Here is a 23,851-nt window from a genome sequence, read left to right on the forward strand (position 1 = left end):
ATATTGTAGGAATCCGGTGAAACGCAAACCACGTAAAAGGTAGGTGGAAAAAAAACTGGGCAAAAGAGAAAAGAAAAGGAGAGAGCGAGTGTGGAATCGAAATTTTGTGAATTACAAATGCAGTAGCCCCGACCCGTCCTTCCACCTACGCACCTACAACTAAGGGGAATCACATTCTCGTCCATCTCGTTCCGTGACGGTTTTGTATGAAATGGAGAATAGAGGAAAGACAAAATTGGAGGAATAAGAATTGAGAATGGCTACCGATTGCAATAACATTGTACATCAAATTGAGAAGAAAAAAAAAGAAAAACGAGGGAAAAAACAATTATAGAGAAATGGACCGGACACTGAAAATAAGATATTTATATAGACCTTATGCTATATCCCTAGCGCCCTGAGCCAACCGATAGGGTTCTGAGAATTGATAACAGTTTATATGAAATATAATCAAAAATATTTGAATGACTAGTGCCAATACATGGAAACACAATGAAACAAGAAACACTCGTGTTAAACACGAGGAGCACAAAGAAAAAAAGAGTCGTTTTTGGTTTTTGCGTGGGCGTGTGAACATACTCAATGTGGTAATTGTGTCATGCCCCGAGAGTTGAGACTTTTTCAACATTTACACCGGAAAAGTGGGTTCGGCCTGAGTCATTGTGGTTGCCTCTCTAAAACAGATTATTTGGAAAACGAGAGAGTTAGTTTTGGCATATTTTTCCAGTGATGGAATTGATAAGAATGAATGACGTGACTCACGGAGTGGACGACCGACAGAGAAAATATATATCATAAAAATAGAGAGCGAGAGAGCAGCAAAAAAAATCAGGACGACGTTTTTCAAAAGTGCTATAAATTACGAATTCGAAAAATAAACTAAAACGTTACACTATTCAGGGTGAACAGGTGAAATAGTGAAAAATTGGAAATTCGCATATAAATTGGAAAATTTAGTGAAGGGGCTTCACATCAGTGTGAACAAAAAAATCACACATATGTACACGCACAAAATTCAAAAAAATGTCGTCATGTTTCAAAAAAAAGAAAAAAAAAGAGGAGAAACAGAATATGACAAGTAGCTTCTTCTTTGTGGGGAGACTAAACAATAAGCCCGCACAATTATTTGCTCATAGAGTTAGAAATGTTTTAATTGAATTTTTTTACGAAACAAAATGGAAAGTGTTTTCATTATTTTTTATTATAGTAGTTATTTCCTATTGTAGTATTTATTCTAGAAGGCAAATTTTTATCAGCAAATAGTTCGTCAAAAAGTGACTGGAGAAAAACGAAAAAGCAAAACAAAAAAATGATTTGCTCTAAGTGGACAATATTATGTTATGCTTTTAAATCAAAACAAAACTCGTACTATCACCAACGTCAGCGAAGAAGCTTCTTAAGTATGTTGCTTTGAAAAATGAAATTTCGAAACTCTTAGTGGTCAGAAGCCAAAAATTATTCATCTGGGATTATCATTTCCAACAACTGTTATGATTTGTGATAACATATGGGTGTTGGAGAAATTATAAAACAAGATGATCTGATGCGAGTTTTGTATCTAGACGTTTTATCGAGAGCGATCACTCAGAATCGAGAATCGAACAGAGAAAAGCAAAAAACGAGGAAGAATATGCTAAACCCATATGACATTTTTCAAACAAAACATCGCTGAGGAATGCTGGAGCAGGAGCAGGAGCAGCAAAGTGCTCCAGACAAGGGCACCGGAAATGAGGGGTGTGAGCAGCATCTATACATCTAGAAAGTGCACTGCTTTTGACGTTTCTCTTTTTTTGAATATGAGGTGCCAGTTTTTCTAGGAGAATATTCTTGGCAGAATGAAGGAAACTAATTTTTTTTATACTGACACTGACAATAGAATATGTATCACATCACTGTGGAGCAAAAAAGGGGTGTGGTTGGAATTAAAAAATGTTCGGGAGCAGGTTAATGATATTGATTTCTTTTTTCCGATTAGGTCACTGATGTCAGAAAACAAATATAATAGACACGGCAACCGATGGAGAGAAAGAAAAAAAGAGTGATTTCCGCGGGAAGTAAACTCCTCTCAATGGTATGCACAAACAAACAGAGACAACCGCCCACGCTCTTATGGTTGCGGTTTTGGTTTCGAATTTGGTGGCAGCACTGGCTCTCGTTTTCGGGCTCTTGTCGTTTTGGTCAAAAAGCTGTAGGCGGCGAATGGAATGGAATTTTGATGGAATGCCTTGTAAAGCCAACCGTGTATGAAATAACGTGCGGGGGCTCTTGAGCCTTCACAGTAGATCAGATTATTTTATGAAATCCTCATTTCGTTTTGATTCGCTTCAGTAGATTTAGATTTAGATTGAAAGATTAACAATTCGCCTCGTTCTTTTTGGGGTCCCTTGACGTCAATAGTGATTCTAATACCAGAAACAGAATGTTAAACTGGAGCTAAGCGAAATAAATCCGGTGAAAATCCGTGAAAAACTATAGTTGGAGCTTTAAGAATCTCAGAAAACATGAAGTGTTACAATTCGAAACGAAACACTTTTTGCGTAGTTTCGAAGGGTTTCTTTTAGTTTAAAATAGCTAAACTCAAAGAAAATGACGAGCCCACTAAACTGATGAAAAATTCAAGAACTGACGTTTGGAAATAAGTGATGTTACACGTGTAACGTTGACTTTTTAGTAGAAAGGATTTTACAGTTTTGACATAAAATGAGGTGAGGGATTGGGTTACAAAGCTTCTTGGTTAAAGTTTGTGAAACGTTTCAAAAAAAAAGAGATGTCAATAGTGGAATAACTCAATCTATTTGAAAAAAAACCGGTTAGAACATCATACGCTAAAAAATTTCAAAGTTATAAAAGGATTTTTTTGAATTAATAAGTTTTTTGAAGCATTAAAATCATAAAGTGCAACAAAATGTTATAAAACTTACTTTTTTTCAAGTACAAGTTAATCATACCAGCCGTAATCATTTTTCAACCAAACATTATTAAATACAGAAAAGTTGAACGTCCAAATATATAAACACACAAAAATACAGTTTCGTGGCAAATATTATTTATTGCAGAAAAGTGGAAATTCTCATGCAGAAACAAAGCATGCAAAAAAAGGGTAAAAAATGCATACCGTCTTTCTGGGCAACCACTTCAACTGGTCAAGTGAGTTTGAGTCATTGTTTGAGTCATGTGTCGAATGTCTCTAGTTTCTAGAAATATTCTATTATAGGTGGTCGTTGCTGCTGAAGCGAGGAAAAAAGTTTAGTTATGATTATAGGGTTTCTGACACCACGAGCGTGTCTGAAAAACGAGTTGCGAAATGATCAGGCAGATCAGAAGTTCATGCTTGACTGAGGGTGTGGGTATAATTTAGAATCAGAAAAAAGTGGCAGAAACAGCGGAATCAGAATCAGAAAGGGCAATGGATAAAAAGAAAATATATTTTATTTCAAAGGCACATACACACATTCACATAGAATATACACGCACTCACGCTCCCGCTCTTTCACTCCCCTTTTTTTCTCCATTTTCTTTCTCTCTATCTTGCCGGGCACACAAAACTCGTCCATCTCCTCCTTCAACACACTCAATATCACATTCAAACGCAGACAAACAGACAAAAAGGCACGTATACTCTTTTTCAATTTCTTGTTTTCTCTTTCACTCTTTATTCTTATCCCTTTTAGTTTCTCTCTCTCTCTTTCTCAATCTTTTTTCACTTGAGGAGTTGCTCTTCGGACCTGCAGTCAACGGCGCGGGGACTGACTGAGCCGAAGAGATGGAATTCCATTGGGCCGTGTTGCACACGCAATAAGCAAAACATTTGACGAGACGAGCCGTAAGACCCCGATGAATGCAATTTGTTAACGTATGAATGGAACGAAAAACAATGATGCGGGAGAAACATTTTAATTCTTTTTCTTTTTTTGTCCTTTTTCCCCTTTTGTTATCCTTATTTCCAAGAAAAGCACTTTTTCATTTCTAGGGACCCTATTTTTTTTCATTTACTAACCCGTTACTCTCTAACTATTTTCTCTATTTTTTCATACCAGATTAATATTGGGATTTCAATACGACACTCAATATACTCAATATAATAATGTCATCGTGTGTAATAGGATCGATTGGAAAAAAAGAGTGAAAACGAAACCAAACCCCTCTTTCAAAATTCGCGAAAAGAATCGCGGGGTGTCGCGTTTTATTTCAGTATCTATTGTTGCCATCGCTCGTAAACGGAGAATCAATAACAGGTGTAACTTTTTCAAAAAGCTGAATGGTTTTAAAAAAGTGAATCGAAAAAGTTGAATATTCAGAACTACACGTTTCTAGATTGAATCAACATACGACATGTCATTTCGCTTCAAAATCAGGAAATACATATGAATATTTTATTTTGCTGGTAAAACGGAAAAAGAAAAAAAAAATGAAGTAAAATGAAGCAACATGTATTGGTCACTACACATAACTATACATAATTTGTTTATATTTTACAGATCTCATATTACAATGCAATGTCGCCAAAGCTCTCCAATTAATGCATCAATCAAAAAGTTTTTTTTTCGTAGAAAACGTGAAATTTGAAGTAAAATTTGTAGTATGTCATATGATGTCATCACAAGTCAAATCAAGTTTTCTCTATCCCCTGATGTGCATTTGACCTCCTAGTAATTCTCAAATCACAACCTGATCATTGAGATTTGTAGAATAATTCATTTGATGTAGAGAGAGAGAGAGCAACGTGCAAATTCAATTTAGAATGTATGGATGAGTGCTATCTTTTGTTTCGCTGCTAGAATAAGACCTCCCCAACTGTTTTACTAAAGCTAGTGTAGTTTCAATTAACTTTCCTAGAGATATAGCTATACCGGAAATTAAGACTAAAAAAATGATATAATTGGAAAAAAGAAGAAAACAACTCAATTTCCGTTGGATTAACATTCAATTTTAAAGCTTTCGGGCAATTTATTTGACAGGAAAAAGGAAAATAGTAGAAAAAGTTTCACAGCAAATCTATGGTGGATCTGAAACATTCGTTCATCAAGAACCTTTGTATTTCAGCATACAGATGATGCAGCTTATGACTCAGACTGTGATTCTCGTTTGCATAGACCTGAAATGTATACATTATTATATTACAACAACAGATTATTAAATTTTGAAAAGAAATCTCGTTTAAAAATAAAAGATGAGATTTTTAATCATCTCACCAGCTGTGTAAAATGCACTCCGTTAAATTGAAGTGCTTCTGACCAACGGGCGCTGTTTTGATAGTGTACGTTGTCTGAAATGGTTTTTTATTATTGCATGAATCATCATATATTTCTAAAAATACCATCTTTCTCTCCATGCGCCAAGAAATAGTTGACATTGGTCATGTTTCGAGCATGAGGGATCACGTTGGTGTTCATGTAGCCGGACGGATTATCCGATGGTTGGCCGAGATATCTTTCAGTGTAAGCCGAATCTGAAAAACAAGAAACAACTTGAGAAGCTATAGATTGGACTTTTTTACCATAATACTTAAAATCAGTAACTGGTGCAATAGAAATCGCACACTTCACAAGATCCCCTTGATCTTTCACTGCAATTTTCGCTGTTAAGAATCCACCGTATGACCATCCCATTATAGCAATCCGATCCTCATCAATATACTTCACATTATTCAAAAACTCTCTGAGCATATCCAAGGTATCAACTGTCTCTGCTTCACCCAGATTCCTATACACTTGCTCTTTCACATTCCATCCTAAAATAATAAATTTTATCAACTCCGACGATGTCATCCGTCTTTTTCTCTTCTTACCTCTTCCTGCAGTACCACGAACATCAATTCTGGCATAAGCAACATCATACTGGGACACTATCTGGATAGCATGTGCCGTTGGAGTCTTTTGCATGACTTGTTTGCTATCAGGACCACCGTATCTGAAAAAGAAAAAAAAATCAGCAATCACAAACCAAAATGAATGAATCTTACATATCGAGTAAAAGTGGAATTTTCAAACCGTCCTTTAGGTTTGGAGGCTTCATCAGCATGTAGTGCCCATCTGAAAATGAAAATGAGTATTTAAAACTTTGTCGTGTAAAAATTACCAATCCCAGAGGGTAATTTGAATTTTCCAAACTTTAAAAGTGGCACGTCAAATGGAATGTAAGCCTTGGTAGATCCACCCAACATTACTTCTGAAATATAATACAATTTTCATTTTTCAAACCAGAAAAACTCACTTTTCGAAGTGTCCGCCACATCCACAAGATACAATCTCGTGTTTTCAAACGGTTTTTCACACTGAACCACAATCCGTTCCCCGGTTGGATCCGCTGATTGATATCCCATTGTTTTACAGTCTTCAAACTGATCGGCCACTTTATTGAGTTTGTTCTGAATCAAACTTTCTATAAACTTCAGGTGCACGCTGTCAGCCTTACCTTCTCATTCCCATACAACGCTTCCTTCACAATATAGGTGCCATGCTCTCCGATACCATCGCCGTATGCACTGAATGTCAGTGCATCAATCCTCCTGGAATATCCCAGAATTGCCATCACATCAAAATTCTCTCCAATCCATTTCGATATCTTCCCGCTGCCGGTCTTATCCAGTTCAATGTGTGCAACATGATTATAAATGTTTCCATCTTCATATTTGTGGGGAAGAAGTGTCAAGAATCCAGTTTCAGTGGGGAATATTCCACGAACGTCTTTGGGATGGACCCATAGTTTCCTATTGTCGATTTGGTACGCGAAGGACAAAATCTGAACCGTATATATGAATTTTAAAATTAAATTTTCAAGCTAATTCTTACCATAACACAATCCTGCTCATTGCACAACGAGAAGTAAACATGATTCTGGTCACGATTCGTCCATACCGTAATCAGTCTTTCTTGTCCCAAATCACTGGCGTTACTTGGCATTGTGATCCATTTATTAGTAAGGACATAGTAATTACCATTAGCACCAGACAACTCATTCGGTGGTGCCGTTTCTACAATCTTATGGTTTTCACTATCCCAAATGTATTGAGTGACAAGAGTATTATTTGCAACTCCTGCCTTTGGATACGGTAGCTCGAAATATTCAACGTAGCTATCCTCATCGTTGTATTTGGGAAGGAAAACTCGATTGACTTCACGGTCATCGAATCTAAACACATTTTTCTTAAAAGGACATAGATTTTATTGGTTCACCTTAAATAAGACACATATCTTCCTGAAGGTGACCACCAAACCGCTGTGGACGCTTCCAATATCTCTTCCTCATACAACCAATTGGCAAAACCAAATCTATTAAATGAAGATCCTCCAACTGTCAACTGAATCGCACCTTCTGGCTTTTCAGGGTCCTTTTGATAATATAAGTTGTAGTTATGCACATAGACGAAATCATGACTAGAAGCGTTTGGATTCCAGTAAAATGCCTGGATCAATGAGTTCTCCTCTGGTCCCACATGCCAGCGCTCCCTGAAAAAAGAAATTCCTTGATTTTTCAATATCTTAAAAATCAGGAAACTCTTACGTTGAAGCAGATCCATTTGTCATTTTTACAATATGATAGAGATATTCTGCAGAGTGTCTCCATATCTAAATTTAAAATAATTGTTTTAAGATTATTCTCAAATTCAGTCTCAGGTAACAACTTACATCATTAACTTTCTGCGATCCAAATGCATATTCCATATCTGACGACAAACTTTTGATGTATTCATTGTCGTTTATAAATGGGTGAGATTCAAAAGATCCAAGCGGGATTTTCTCTACCTTTGGCTTAGGCTGGAACAAAATACCTTCACAATAATAAAGTATAAGTATTTACTCACCAAAACTTCATCGGTTTTAATATGGACAAATGAGCCATCAGGTAGCCAAATGTAGTCATAAAAGTCTATCAGAAACTGTTTTCCAGAAAACAGTTGGTCATAGGTGAACCTCCGTGTGTTAGTTAATAAGGATTGGAATCTTGGTTTTGCAGAGGTCTCCTCCACTAAAGAATAGTTACCGGTTGAGTTGATTGCACTTTTTGTTGAGCTTAGATCGACGGCTGCAAACCACGAATATACATTTTTGTCATTTTTGTTATTAGGCTGCACATAGGAATTACCGTTTGTACCAGACAACTCATTTGGTAGTGCAAAGCCAACCCAAATCAGGCCGGAACAGTAACTCGCTTAAAACACAATATTATGAACTGATATACAAAAATGTAGATCTCAAAAATTCCTATGTCCTTGGCCCACTACGGGCCGGATGGCAAGTTGTTAATATGCCGCGGACTGGGGAAAAGTGCCAAAAAAGCAAAATCGGCAAAAAACCTTTTTAGTCCGGTACATTAACAAATAGCCATCCATCCCGTGGTAGGACACGAACATTGGACTCACCCAGATCTACATTTTGGTATTTTTTCAGCTCATAAAACTGAGTTTTAGCTGCCGTGTCAGCCTGTTTTGGCCCGGTTTGCAAGTAAGATTTTTATTTTGCTATCAAATTACTATGTACTCTACCCCTTAGTGAAAGAAAAATAGGAACTTACGTCTTTGCATGAAAGTGAAAATGACTGATAAGACGAATATTAAACAGATAATCAGTACAAAGACCACACAACACGACCTGGCAAAATAGCCATGTTTGCCATTGAAGACACTGCACCCCTGTTCTTCCACATCATAGTTCTGGAAATTAGTGGATTGTCTTGAAGATTGTCTCATTTGAGGAATAAGACTCACATCGTTCTCCATGACTTTTTATTTTGTCCATTGACAAATGGAATGTTATCTTTCTCCTGAAAACGTTTTTCTATAAAAGAAAAAAAACAAAGGAAAGAAGAAAAGAATCGGTTTTGAAAATATGGATGGAAAGGAAAAATTTTCATTTTATTGATGTATTTTTCTCATCTTTTTCTCTATCACTTCTATACATTTTCAGTATGTTTCAATATTATAAATGTAAGGAACAAAGCATTTTTTTCCTAAAGTTTGGATGTTGAAAAGAAGTCGAAACCATATATTATGTTGTCCTCAAAATGAATAAATAATTCTGCTGAAAAACCAAACCATCGCGTGTGTCAGTCAAGATTTTATACTTTTTGAATTCAAAATTGGAGAAGATAGAGAAGAAGAAGAAAGAAGAGAGATAGGTCAAAATAAGGGTGGTGATGTGTTTTTGATTTCCAATTAACAAGTCTTGAACAGTAAAAAAGGAAAAGAAATTAAATGAGAGAAAGATATGGCCCTAAAGAAATGAAAAAGGAAGACATCTTTTTTTTTGAAATGGAAAACACATTAGAGCTACCGTAAGATTTTATGGGCGGCTCATTTTCGGAAAAAAAACTAAATTTCAAGTTTCGGCAATATGACAGTCATCCAAATGCGATATGTCTTTCATCGCTAGGAGACTAATGGAGAAAAGGATCTTTTTATGAGATTTCAGAAGAAATTTAATTCTCATATTTTAGATTTTGCACGGAGAAATAAATAGATGCGGAAGTGCAAGGAACCTCTAAGAATTATGAGAAAAAAACTCAAGAATTTTATGATCGTGTACTGTAAAAGTGAAAAAATCCAGGTTGACTCATCATCTGAAGGGTCACACAGCCGGAAAAAGTCATTAAAAAGTCCACAAAAACCATCGCCACAAAACATATGTGGCCTGATGTGTGAGAAACAAAAAGAAGAGTACACGGTGCGTAACAAAACCGCATTGTTTAGCCGTTACCATTTGAAGTAGGCGGTGTAGATGTCAATGGGCCGCGCGGATCGGGGTGAAGAACACATAGCAGGATCTTATTACATATATCCGCAAAACTCTTTGAACTCCTTCGTTTTCGCATCATTTACGGTCAAATTTAGAAAATCTTCTTTGAGGTGAAAGAGGAGAAATGAATGAAATGAGAAAATGCGATGTGGAAGGACAAGGTGAGGAGAGAACAACAAATTGGGTAATTTGCCATACGGTCAGAATTTATAGAACTTGGTTTCTTTAAGAAAAAACGTTAGAGGGAAGGCATTGTCTTTAAAGGTCAAATGTTAAGTTTTTGGAACTTGCAGAAGTTGACCGATGCTAAATTATTTATTAGGTGGTTTGAATTTAGAAAAAGTTGAGTCTTTGTTCAATTTAACAGTTGATTTGCACAAATGACATTTTTAAATTGAAAAATCAAAATGAAAAAATAAAATTCAAACAACTGTCCGATAGATGATGCTGATGGTTATCAAAAAGGTCACTTCCCTTTTTTTTCACGAACACTAAGAAAGGAAACAAAACCGTAAGGAAAACAGCGGCAACGACGAAAGAAGGCCTATCTACATTACACACTTTATTCACCTGACAAATCGACTTCGCCTTCTGATATGAATCTTCAATACCAAACCGTTAGAAATAGGTTTTTTGGAGAATCAGACATTAATGACTCTTTTTTTTACAAAAACTAGAAGATGAGAAGAAAATGATGAAGAGAAAATAATGTTTTTTTGAGTTATGAATAGTGTTTAGAGAATTATATATTCTGGTGAATTGAATTGACATGAAAGGGATAAATAACTTTTGAACTTTTTACTTATGTAAATGAAAACTTTTTTTTACTTTTTTACTTTGAAAGTCAGGTTTGAAGGAATCGAGCAAAAAAAAACAGAACTCGATCATAAAATAAAACATGTAAGAGTAACCAGAATTAATTGGATATATACTGAAAGTGAAGAAATAAAAGAAATAAAACCAAGACAGCATTCAAACCGAAACCAATCCAATTATTCCTCAAAGAACTAAAACCGCGGAGCACTTTTTCTGCTCCCCTCTTCAGGTCCGGACCAACTTATTAATTTTACGAAGAATGTGCACAACAGGTGTGACTAACACCACTGAGTCTCGTCTAACACTTGTTTTACAAACGGAAGACAAACGGGCGAGAAAAGATCGCTCATGATTTGTTAAACTCACCCACCATCACCGCCGATTTCAATGAATAACACTGGGCGCAGAATGATGAGAACAAAAAAAATGTTGTGTGTTTGAAGTTTGAAAAGTGTGTGTACCGTTATAAAACATGAAAACAGAAATCCGCATGGAAATTAACTATTGGGTTTAAACTTTTGCGTGGTTTCAAATCCGTCTAGTTTAGTTTACTAGTTTGAAAAACGCAATAACATAATAATACGAAAAAAAGAACACACAAATTGAAATTCTTTAAAAACTGCACTTCAATTATAACAAATTGAGTATATGTTTTTTCATCATTGAACCGAACAGAACATTGTAGCCCTATGTACATCAAAGTTGCATATTCCGTGAATATCTATTAATTGGTGAATTCCGTTCCGCTTATCAGAGTTGTAAAGATCTATTCATACTTCAACTTTGTTAAGTTATGTTATTTGCAATTGAATATTCGATGTGGTATACAACTTGTAGTAGATGAATGTATGAATAGATTCATTAGTTCCAGTTTGGTATAACCTGAGAAATTGGTTTCGGGAAAACTGATTCTGTAAGTTTTATGGAGTTATTCAGGTCATGTAAAATATGTATCTTAATACAAATTTTACGCTATTCACAAACAGTGAAAAATTTCCAAACATATCTTTTTCCATTTTTTTACATTTCTCCCACTTTTTTGCAATTCTGCTACATAAGCATGTCGAAAAATGCAAAACAAGGAAAAAATGATATTAGACCAACGCTAATCTGAGATTTAAAAATAAATAGTTTTTCGACGCTCGAGAATGAATAAAATGTATTAAAATACTCTTTTACATGACCTGAATAACACCATTATGTACGAGATTTGGGTTTTTCAATATGTCTTTTCAGATTTCAATGATTTAACGGAAAAACTTCAGAATAGATGCACTCGTCCTGTTTCAGAACCAAATTATTTATATTTGTCCATGAATTCATCCCCCTGAGCTGTCCAATAAGCTTCTCGTTTTGAATGTACACGAATCACCTGTAAACTGCAAAGAAACACAATGCAAACATAAACATGTTTTGTTCCCACAATCAAAAATGTGTTTAATACAGCCCCAGTTGTATCACTTGCATTGTTGAAAGATACGATTTTTTATTTTCATACTGAGTTCTGTTCAAGCTTCCCAAAATTGCCTTCAAACTACTTTTTTATGTGTTCCTGAGTCTTTTAATCGAAAACATTATCTGTGAACTATGCCAAGCGTTTTGTAAAAAGAAATTTAGGAACGTTGAGTTCAATTATCAATCAAGCGAATGCCAGTAAGAATTGCCCTTCCAATCCCCTTTTTGAGTTCATCCACATGCAAAGTTCAGCTGAAACTTTGTACTCCGCACTTTTATCTTGTGACTTCGTCGACATCTGTCGCAGTGGCTTGCTCCAACCGTCCAAACCCGTACCATTGTGCCTCGCTGTCCCTTTTTCTCGTTCGTCGTCTCCACCGTCTCTCACCCTCGTTCTTCTTGCCCCGATTACTCTCTATCGCAACAGAGAGACGTAGTGAGCGGTTGCGTGTCTTTCTCTTTCTTGTCTGCCGTCTCTCCACTCACCGCGCTATTCGTTGCTCTCTCTCTCTCATGTGATCTCTCTCCACTGCCTTTCTTTTGTATGAATTTTATCGTTTCATAAATAATTGCAGTATGACAACTTGTTTTCTTTCTATTTTTGAATTTTAAGTTGATTGAATTCAAATTAGAAACTGAGTTTTCCAATTTAGGTACAAAAGTAATATTGATTTCTTTCGTTTTCTCGTAGGTTACTCCGTTCAACACTGATTTTGAACATTTGTTGTGATTTTTCAATTTTTTCAACAAAATTTTCTATTTTTCAGGAGAACAGCATGAACAACGAAACGATACAAGAGAATCTTCAAGCCTGGGGCCAACAACCATCGTCAAGCTACTCAAATACTCAGCAGCATGCTCAAACTACTGGTCAATCCGTGAATAATGTCGGTGACGTCGTCGAGCCAATGAACGAAGACTTTCCCATGCAGGATTCACAAGCTGAAGATAATCATAATCAACGGCAACAAACACAAACACAGAAACAAGCGGAGCCTCCCGCGGAACAACCAAATCCGCAGCAACAGCCAAACGTCCCACGTTTTTTGGCTCAAAGTCGTCATTCGCAAGGAAATATTTTGAGATTCCCACAGCCTCCAATCACGCAGATTAAAACGAATTCACACGCCTTCTACCCACAACAAGAGGTTGGTTCGAGTAATTTTAATAAAAAATTTCAAGCAACAGTTGATTTTTCACTTTATTCCAAAATGTTAATGATTCATTACCTTGTTGAGAGTGTAATGTGAAAAAAATCCGGAAACGTTCTGCCTGATAACATTAATTATGAAATTTCACGCATCTGACTTCTCTACCTCAAAAAATAAAGCTATTTGCTAGAAGATTTCTTTAATTCAACATACTTTCATTTCAGGTAGAAATAGTCTTGATGCAAGGAAGAACGAGGTTCCAATTTCAAAACTAAAACCATATTCAATCACAATTTTAACAATAATCGGATTAACTCTTATTGAAAATCATTGAAAATGGGTGCACTTGTAGAAGAACAAGCGTATTTTGAACTTGTTTAGCTACACTCTTGAGAAATAGTTTTTGCTAGATCGATGAGGAAAAGATCTGTCAGATATGTCACGACTCAGTTTGATAACTTACAATTAACACTCGATTTTCATTTTTCTCATCTCACACTGCAATTTTTAGCAATTTTCCTTGACTAGCTTCTGTTATTCTTGAAATTAGCACTAACTTTTGATGTGAGTTAACTTTTCTTTATAAAAATTCAATTTCAAACTCACTTCATGATAACAATTCCCCATGGTAGTGAAAATTGAGATATATGTTAACCGATCGGTGTTCTTATGCAACAATGCCAATAATCACTTGCAAGTCGAAAGGCGAGCTTTACACTATTCCGTTCTTTCTTCCCCCCCCCCCCCCCCCTCTCTCCTCGTTTCCCATCACTTTTCTCCCGTTTTCCCTATCTCTTTTCTTTTCTACACACTCATAGAGAAATCAGCATTTGCGTTTGCATTGCGGTGCGGACGTTTTGTCTCTCCTGTTGTTATACTACCGCTCTGCACATCGGTGGCCAGCCTCCAACCTTTTCCCAATTCCGAATGATCGTTTTGTTCCGTGGCGCCGCGCTTTTTTCAGTTGCCCTTTTCATTCCAACTGTTGCAAGTTTTGCATACTACATTCAATACTGTAACAGCCTTTTTCAACATTTTCCATACCTTCTTTTGATGCCATTTAAGCAAAAACAAGTTCAATTACTTTTAATAACGAGCTAATTTCAGATAACCCATAGTCGTCCCAAAAAACACCGCGTATCAATGACAAATGCGGAAGCAGCGCTCACTCCCGGTATGCCACCGGAGAAACAGCCGGCCAAGAAGGTACCACTGGCTAATCTAGGACTATCTGAGCACAACTTTAACAAATTCCAGAGGAATGTTGGACAGTTCTCCACAGAAACCGTACCAGCTAGTGTCGGAATGGTCCAAATGCCATTTGATGGTACTAACTAACAAAAATAGTTTAAACCTTTAAGTTTACGGTTACAGCTGTCCCAAAGCCAATGAATATTACACAGTTCCGTAATCCTCAGGATGCACCGGTCCGCAAGCTAACCAGTGATCTCATCAAAACATATAAGGCTATTAATGAAGTGAGTTACTTTTTCTGTTTTATTTGAAAAAATTACAATTTGAATTTCAGTCTTTCTACCTCCGAAAACAAGTGCGACGTGACCGACACAAAAGTCAAGATCCAGCGAAAAAGTCGTCAAAAGATGGTGGAAATCTCACAGACACATTCTCGATTCACAACGCGGTTCCAAACTCGGGTTCTGAAAACCAGCAACACTACGATGCTCACCAAAATGCGTAAGTCATGCCCTACTGGCTTTCCCAGATTCCCAGGTTTCCCAGAACATGTGATTTCAGTCCTCCTCTACTCGACACAAACGCCCCACCGACTTCCACTATGGTTGTCCCAATGCGAACTGAAACTGATTTGCAGCAACAGCAACGCCAGAAAAGTAGTCGTGGTGGTCCGTACAATAACGGTTATGACGATCAGAATTATGACTATATTCTGAAAAACGGGGAAATCTTTGACAAACGGTATGGTTGATTTTATTGAATAATGTAACGACTCTTATTCAGATATGTAATCCTGAGCGACACTCCAGTCGGAAAAGGGTCATTCGGTCAAGTCACCAAGGCGTACGACACCTTGACTAAAGAAGAAGTCGCTATCAAAATTATAAAGAATAAGAAAACATTTTTTGACCAAGCTCAAATTGAGATTCACCTGCTTGAGCTCACTAATTCGCATGACAAAGATAACAAGTATAATATAGGTATGTTATTTAGCTAACAGGATTTTTTTTTTCACATTTTAACTAATTTCAGTTACCCTCAAAGGGCATTTCGTTCACCGAGCACATCTCTGCCTCGTATTTGAACTTCTCTCCTACAACCTCTATGATCTTCTGAAAAACACAAGTTTCCGTGGTGTATCGTTGAATTTGGCTCGAAAATTTGCTCAACAACTTGGAAAAACGCTGCTGTTTTTGTCGTCTCCCGAACTCTCAATCATCCATTGTGATTTAAAACCTGAAAACGTGTTGCTGGTAAACGCCAAACGATCTCAAATTCGTGTCATTGATTTCGGATCATCATGTCAAACCGGTCATCGAATTTATCAATACATTCAGTCAAGATTCTATCGGTCACCTGAAGTACTGCTTGGTATCGCGTATGACACGAAAATTGATATGTGGTCGTTGGGGTGCATCCTAGTGGAAATGCACACCGGTGAGCCACTCTTCGCCGGCTCATCGGAGGTTGATCAAATGATGAAGATTGTGGAGGTACTTGGTATGCCACCAAAGGAGATGTTGGATATTGGACCAAAGACTCACAAGTACTTCGATAAGACCGAGGATGGAATCTACTACTGCAAGAAGACCAGAGATGGGTATAGGCACACGTACAAGGCACCTGGAGCCAGAAAGCTGCATGAAATTCTGGGAGTGACTTCTGGAGGACCTGGAGGTCGACGACTCGGAGAACCTGGCCACTCTGTAGAAGATTACAGTAAATTTAAGGATTTGATCAAAAGGATGCTGCATTTCGACCCCAAGCAGAGAATATCTCCGTACTATGTGGTTCGGCATCCATTCTTAAAGCAAAAAGAGGATCGGCTTCCATCTCAACCGGTATTTTTTAATATATTTAGGGTAATCCTTATTCTAAATTTTCAGCCTGTGTCCCATAGCAATCTGCAACAGCAGTACCTGCCTAGTAATCAAGGAGGGGACATTGCTCTTTCTGTTGGATCAGTCTACGTGGAAGAGAATGGAATGTACCGCCCGGCTCCCAGCTCCTCGACAAACCCGATTTCTGTGACGTCATCGTTCGACGATGGAGATGTGATGGAAGTTGATCCGAGCAGACGGAGATACTCTGCTCACCAACAAAACTATCACAACCCGAACTATCAGTACAATCAGCCACAAGTGATCCCTCAACAGCAGCAGTATCAACAGGCGCAAAGGTTAGTGATGAGTAATCATGTGAACTGATGTGAATTCTGGATTCTGGTCATATGGGTCTATAGGTCCAAACAGTTGTTTTGATTGAAGTGCACTTTGCAGTCTTGAGCCTCTGAGCTCAAAAAATGATCTCAAGAAAAGGAACAAAGATTTTCAGGGCACAACTTGAGCAACAGAAGCAAATGCAATCACAACTCCAGCAGCAGCAACAACAGCAACAACAGCGACAGCACCATCCCCAGCAACCTCAATCGGTGCAACCGCATACCCAATCTAGAGGCCGTCCGAGACAACAGGAGCAGTCAGAATGGCGGAACCAGTTAGAACTAGAAGAAGCCTTCCAACAGAAACAACGAAAAGTCGATGAGCAGCCAGGATCGAATCAGATATCGAGAACTCAGTTCAACCCACAACAGGCGAGTTGACAAGAAAAGACAAATGTCCGTGTGTTGTAATAGCAAAAATTGTTTTCAGGTAGCCATGGGTCATGGAAGTGTGAATGTCAACAATCGAGACATTGAGAAGCTCGATTACCCCAATAATAAACTCTAACGCATCTAAATGGAGAAGTACACTTTGACTGTTTGTTGTTTTGATTTTTATGTAAACATTATGGTGTAAATAAACACTGGTTCAGTTTTCATATGATTTTCTGTATTGAATCGTTAAATTTGAGCATTTGAATTTAATTTCACTTGAATTGAAGTGTCAGCTTACAGGAAGTGGGGGAAGTAGAAGAGACTGAATTTCAATAAACATATTATTATTGCTAGCTAGGAATTTCTGAAACAGTAGTCATTAGTCACCGATTCCTAGGAATAGTGAAAAACCTGTTTCGATATTTCGTAAGTTTTTTTTTCATTTTTTTCTGTTTGCCTATGAGCTATCCTCAACCTTAGGGCGACATTCGTCACCTGCCGCAAACTAAAGTTTCTTTTTCTTGTGTGTGTGGTTTGGCAATCCCCCTGTCTTCAACTCCCGATGGCAAATGTAGCACGGATCCATTAATGGCAACCAGGAAGATATTATAAATCTTCGTCGCCAGCCAATCCCCACCATCTTCTCCTCAACTTCAAACCTGTTTTTTGTTCTTCTCAAGTTCTTCTTTCACTCCTCTTCTCTCCTTTTTCCATCTGAATTCATACAACACAGCCACCCATCCCTTATGTTTCTTTTTTGGCCGTTTTCGTGTAAAGAAGTGAGGGAGATGGGGAGAAAAAACACACACACACGAAAGGCATTTGGAAATACGAAATACATCTGCCTGTGTGTGTGTGTGTTTGCCTGTGCCTCTCCTCGCTTCTTTTCAGCCGAATTCCTAATCTGAGAACACCTTCAGGGAGCTGTGTCGGCACACTATCAAAAACACAAACTGCGCCCCTTTTTGTCGCCGCCCCAATCATTCAGGCATACACTACCAGCACTCACTGAAACGAAGCGAATAATCTCGTGACTTTGCGAACTCCCTAGCTTAATTTCTTTCTTTTCCCTACTACATTGTCCCTCACACACACACACCACACACACAATCCGCGAGTGTCTGTCCTCCATTCCTCTTCTCCGCCATTTTGCGCCCCCCATCGACATCTGTCCGTTTTTCTCTCACTGTCTGCGTCGCCTCGTCTCATATGGTATGTCATCACACACACACTGTCTCTCTGACGTACCCTTTGCGCGCGCAACCGCGTTCGCCTCCGATAGAAAGGGAAACGCACGAGACGCGTAAGAGACCACACAGACATTTCGGCCACTCACAAAACACTCACAGGGACACTCACTCTCTTTCAACCCTCGCTCATTCTCATCTTTCTCTCTCTCTCACACGCAAATATGCATTGTACATGCGCAGTTCCATTGGATCATTTCTTATCATCATTTTTCTCTGTTTTAGCCTAGCCACACCATTCAATATGCGTTGTCCCCCCTTGTAGTTCGATTTTTTTTTCATCTTTTGGTTTTTTGCCTTGCAGTTCGTCTTAACCGTTATTCCCTTATCTTTCCTTTATTTCCTCAATTTTGCAGGCAGATATCGAACATGTCGATTTCGACAATCCGCCGTCAGGTCAAAAATGTCGCCTACAATTTTTCGGATGCACAAGTGAAGGTTCGCGAGGCGACGAGCAACGATCCATGGGGACCATCTACTGCGCTCATGTCCGAAATCGCCGATCTCACTCACAACCCGATGGCGTTCACTGAAATCATGTCGATTGTCTGGAAGCGACTGAATGATTCTGGCAAAAACTGGCGGCACGTGTACAAGAGTTTGGTTCTCCTCGATTTCCTCATCAAATGCGGACATGAAAAGGTGAGTGACAGTCAGTCGTCGGTATTTGCATTATTGATTTTTTCTCGTACAGGTTGCCCAACAGTGTCGAGAGAACGTCTTCACTATTGAAACGTTGAAGGACTTCCAACATGTTGAAGACAACCGAGATCAGGGTCTCAACATACGTGAGAAGGCGAAGCAGATCACCTCACTTTTGGCTGATGACGAACGTCTGAAAAACGAGAGAACTCGCTTTATTCTGACGAGAAACAAGTTCAAGCAAAACAATCCGGGTGCTGTTGGAGCTGAGAGCCGTCGGGCGACGAGACACGCAACCAGTGACCATACCCTTGGTAAGAATAAATCGATTAGTGACTCAGACCATGCGGTGCCTTCCGGAACAATAGAAAACAAATGAGTCATAAGAAAAACTATGAGAAATATTTTGCAGATCCTGAATACGAGGAAGCACGTCCATCCACGGCCACCGAGGAGGAGATGCAACTTCAAATCGCACTTGCTCTTTCTCGCGAAGAATGCGAAAAGGCGGACGAGATGCGCAAAAGCGATGATGCTCGCCTTCAAATGGCTCTTGAAGAATCGCAAAAGGTTTGTTGAGAAATCCGCCCCGAAATCCGGTCCCGTTAACCCCTTTTAGCTTCAGGAAGCGGATCGCCTGGCGACAACCAAGCAAGGGACCGTGAGCAGCGGACAACTCACTCAGTCCGCCTTGGACGATTTGCTCTCCCTTGGAGTCGGTGAGCTCGTTACCGGTAACAACGACCAACCGTCGTCCTCCGGCGCATGGAACAACGTGGGAATGGCTGATCCATGGGGTGCACCACAGTCTTCTGCGCCTCATGATCAGTTGTTCACTTCTTCCTCCAACGACCCATGGGCAAGCTCCATTGCTCCACAAGTTGCTCCAACTGGAAACTCGGATCCGTTCGCTGCATGGGATGCTCCAGCTTCCGCTCCATCCGCCACCATGCCGAATAGCAACTCGTTTGACCTTCTCGGAGGAGATGTACGTTTTACATTAGTAATGTCAGAAGTTATAAATATTATAATATTATTTTTTAGCTCCTTTCCCCAACCAACTCTCTGAGCACCTCTGCCACCAACAACTCCACCAACGGAACACGAAAAACTCCGGAGAACTTCCTTGGAGAGAACAAGAACCTTGTCAATTTGGACAACTTGTTGGGAAGCAACACTCCAAGCACATCGGGTTAGTGTAACTTAGAAAAATGGCATTTGACCGTCACATGATGATTGTTTTGCACTGAAACTCAACTCATGATCGATTTTTTTTGGCACAGCAGCTGATATTTGGTTTTCAGACTGAGCTGATAACACTAATGCAACATAAGAAGCATAGGGCAAGCACAAAACGTTTTATGACTAGTGAAACAATTTGTGGGGTGTAAAATAGGTAAAATAGCGTCACTTCGCTTACACCAATCTTTCCGTCCTTTGAATAGAACCTTTAAAATGCAAAATGCATGTTATTGCAGGTGGAAACCCATTCCTCACCGGAGCCGCTCCAGCTGCCAACCCATTTGCTGCTCAACAACGCAAGTCGCCGACGTTGAATGAGATGCGTGCGGCTCAAGGCCAAGCTCCGCCAATCCCAACCATGGCTCCACGTGGAACTCTCCCTCAGGCCAATCCGTTTGCCAATCCCTTCTAAAGGGCTACAAGATGTTTGAATATTGAATTGAATCCAACTTATTTTCTATTTTCCTTTGTCAAAAAAAGCACATCCATCATAATTTCCCCTCTTCCGCCTTCCACCTGTTCCTTATTACCTGAAAAAACATTGAATTTTGTAACTTATGCTACTTATATTTCAAGTATATTGTAAACACTTTCGTCATTTATTCTCTTCATCCTTCAACTAACCCATATTTCTGTTAATGCCTGTCATATATAATTTCTATCCCATTCTGTTCCATATTATTGGTCTGCCCCCCTTCTCGACACACACACTGTAGTAATTGCTGGTGACGGTTGAATCCCCCTATCTTCTCCTCGTTATTTCTGTACAATCTTTGTTCACTCAACTTTTTGAGCTACTAAACCAGTAAAAATGAAACGATACGATTGTCAAACTCATCTTCTTTTTTTGTCTTCCGCTCTATCTCAACTTTGTTCTGTCCTTCTCTTTTTGAGTGAATGGTATTATTGTGGCTTGAAGGGAAAGTTCATAATGTATGTTTTTTCGTTTTTGCTTACAACCATCATATTACTCTAACAGCATATCAAATAATGTGACCGCTCTATTTCTGCTTATCAACTAACATTCAATAGGAGTCATAACAACTTTTTAGGTGCTGTATCTTGCAATCAAAATTTCGAAAACTGAATATATTCACGTAGTACACTAAAAATTAAAAAAAAACAATCCAACAAAAAACAACAATCTTAACATATTCTAGTGATAACTTTATTTTCAAATGAATAAATTATTTCCACTGTCGTTCATATACAGTTTTTTCCAGAGATATCATACTGACACTGGTTTCAAAATACATAGTAAAAACGGAAATTAGTGATAACTTTAGGAAATTGAAAGTTCCACTGAAGGAAATTGGATTTTGGACCAGCAATGCAGTAGTTTTCAATACGAAGTAATGGGTTAACCGAAAACCGATCAAGGGAGTCCACAGGAGTCAATTGCAGCGATTACGCTAATAGGAAACCCGAATCAAATAAGAATTTTAGGAGTTTGTCTTTATTGGTTGGGTAAACGCTCTCGGAGTAGTTCTCAATACACAAGAATACATTAAAAAAAAGTTATGTTGAGTTTTATATAAAATATCAAATCTCATCTCAGAAACTAAACTTAGCGAACGCATGCATCAAAATCCTCTGGTGTTAAACAACACAAATCATCATGTCGGTAAATCTGCTGTCTAATGGCTTGTTTTATGACGTCACAAAGTTCAATCTGAATTTTTGTGGTACTCTGCAACAGTTCAGCCAACTTCTTATCCAACACTATCTTTTGACGTTGAGATATTTCTAAGTCTGTCCGCATAGTGTCGCTGAGTTGGGAATACAAATTTCCCATTGTAATTAACTGGAAACAAAATGAGTTTTGATGGTAAATTCATTTGGATAGAGTGTACTTTTGCAGTGGAACTGGAAATTGTTCTAGATGCTCCGGTGATAGATTCGTAGTGGACGTATGGAACTTTTCTAGGAGAAAACTAATTTTGTAAAAATAAAAAAAACTGTAGAAGGTTTTCCTCACCTCAACTTGAATTGGCAAGACCTCAATTCCTTTTCAGCCTGGTAAACACGTCTCATAAGAAATTTTCGTTTTTTGATACTATTCTGATAAGCCTCAACTCGTTTATTGCATTTGTCCATATTCTGAAGTGAATAAATCCAAATCAAGACATCGATATCAGATTATCTCACGACTAAATCAAATTCATCCACCAGAACTTTCAGTTTCTCAACTCTTCGTTGTTGAAACATGTCTTTCAACAATTCTGTGAAGTTTTGCTTGATCATTCGCAGTTCAGCTGACAGATTGTCATCGAATGAAGATTTACACGCTGGAAATATGGAAATATACACATTATAATTTTTCAATTTGTTTGTTGACAAGCAGCTTTGTGGTTTATGGAAATCGAGAACGCCAGACTAATCTGCATGCATAATTCAGTAATGCAAACCGGAAATTCCGGGAATTCTAACAGCTACCTCTATGCTCTTCCGCCTGTATCATTATCCGTTGGCAGTACTCTTCTAGCTTTAGCTGTGCCTCTCTAATAAATGTGTTACATTTCTTGCGGACGGTTTGAAGTTGTTTTGTTTGTTCGGAAACCTGAATATTAAGGATAACTATAAAGTTTTAAAGAAAAAGTCTAGATGTAAGAATAAGAAAACTAACTTTTGCATCATCCTCCTTAAAATCTTCATAACTCTCATTTAGCGCTATCCACGCTACTTCTATCTTGTCTACATCTTCCAGATTTTGTAATGACTCAACTTGTTCCTCGAGATCTAAAAATCATGAGATTATAACACGAACACTACTGAAAAACAAATACTTTGAAGATGAGCATGCAGGATTTCCGTTTTATCTTCTTCATTTTTTGTCGATAAAACTGAAAGTATGTTCTTTCCATGGGACCTCAACCCAGTCTGATATGAGTTTCTTAGTGTTTCAAGTTTTGATTGACCCTTGAGCACATTCAGCACTAGAGCTTCAACCCTCTGGAAAACAAAACTTTGAAGGAAAACAGAAGAAATAGTGAACTCACATCTGCTACTCTCAAATTCAAAATGCAATCTCGAAATGAATTTTCAATCATCAACAACGAGGAGCAAAAACTTTAAAATTGAAAAACGGCCGTGAGATGTGAAAACTAAGAAATTGGAAATCGTGGAAAGGGAAATCGAGCATGACAAAATTCATCATGTAGAGATTTCCAGCAAATTCAAAGGAAAGGAAAAGCGCAGTCAACTGGATAAATGGCAATGAATCTAGGAAACACGGAAGTGAAACGTTTTGTTGGGTTGAGATAGGAGGATGGAGTTTTGAAACTGCAAGTTATAGATTTCTGATTGTCTTCAAAGTTAACAGGTTTTTTTCATCAGATAACATTTTTTTAAAGGTTTAACATTTCATATAAACTTCTCTACAGCAGATTTCAATTCAAAGATGAAAACTTGCACAAATTTGTTTTTTAATGTAAAATGCTATTTCAAAGCTCACTGCTTCTTAGTAGTCTTACAGGATGCGTAGTGCTTGTAGCAATGTTGGAAGAGGGAACCTTTCTAAAAATCAATGTCCAGTGGCTTATTCCGTTTATACTGCACTGGTATTTTAATTTTAGTTTGATTAGCCGTGTAATAAGCAATTCTTGGGTAAAATCTTTTCTCTATTAACACAGAATTGCAAAAAAGTGGTTTCAGTTTTGCAGTTTCAGCCAATGGATATCTTCATATCTCCCGGAGCCTGCACTTCAAAACCAATCTGATATTTGAAGCTTTGCGGATCCATTTCCTGGTTTCAACCCTTGAATTTAAGTTTTC

General features: G+C 38.1%; 4 protein-coding genes across 4 annotated transcripts; 1 reads left to right on the forward strand and 3 right to left on the reverse strand.

The window, feature by feature from the left end:
* Positions 1–4,984: 4,984 nt before the first annotated feature.
* GCK72_025630 (uncharacterized protein) lies at positions 4,985–8,719 on the reverse strand (the record flags this gene model as incomplete). Its single annotated transcript, XM_053736421.1, has 16 exons — positions 4,985–5,095; positions 5,193–5,266; positions 5,318–5,449; positions 5,498–5,731; positions 5,789–5,910; positions 5,963–6,032; positions 6,079–6,168; positions 6,214–6,367; positions 6,415–6,741; positions 6,792–7,131; positions 7,176–7,448; positions 7,504–7,568; positions 7,629–7,757; positions 7,805–8,025; positions 8,515–8,653; positions 8,708–8,719. The coding sequence occupies 16 exons, from the start codon at positions 8,717–8,719 to the stop codon at positions 4,985–4,987; spliced, it is 2,493 nt and encodes an 830-aa protein (XP_053579987.1).
* Positions 8,720–18,562: 9,843 nt separating this feature from the next.
* Positions 18,563–20,489, forward strand: GCK72_025631 (uncharacterized protein; the record flags this gene model as incomplete). Its single annotated transcript, XM_053736422.1, has 6 exons — positions 18,563–18,835; positions 18,888–19,149; positions 19,248–19,405; positions 19,461–19,823; positions 19,880–20,027; positions 20,314–20,489. The coding sequence occupies 6 exons, from the start codon at positions 18,563–18,565 to the stop codon at positions 20,487–20,489; spliced, it is 1,380 nt and encodes a 459-aa protein (XP_053579988.1).
* On the reverse strand, positions 19,661–20,619 carry GCK72_025632 (uncharacterized protein; the record flags this gene model as incomplete). Its single annotated transcript, XM_053736423.1, has 3 exons — positions 19,661–20,037; positions 20,355–20,493; positions 20,608–20,619. 3 exons carry the CDS (start codon positions 20,617–20,619, stop codon positions 19,661–19,663), a joined length of 528 nt encoding a protein of 175 aa, XP_053579989.1.
* Positions 20,620–21,644: 1,025 nt separating this feature from the next.
* GCK72_025633 (uncharacterized protein) lies at positions 21,645–23,127 on the reverse strand (the record flags this gene model as incomplete). The annotated part of the gene is made up of 8 exons (XM_053736424.1): positions 21,645–21,881; positions 21,931–22,000; positions 22,056–22,177; positions 22,226–22,365; positions 22,514–22,637; positions 22,704–22,816; positions 22,864–23,029; positions 23,077–23,127. The coding sequence occupies 8 exons, from the start codon at positions 23,125–23,127 to the stop codon at positions 21,645–21,647; spliced, it is 1,023 nt and encodes a 340-aa protein (XP_053579990.1).
* Between the last annotated feature and the right edge of the window lie 724 nt (positions 23,128–23,851).

The sequence above is a fragment of the Caenorhabditis remanei genome, chromosome X, assembly GCF_010183535.1.
Source record: "Caenorhabditis remanei strain PX506 chromosome X, whole genome shotgun sequence".
Lineage (NCBI taxonomy): Eukaryota > Metazoa > Nematoda > Chromadorea > Rhabditida > Rhabditidae > Caenorhabditis > Caenorhabditis remanei.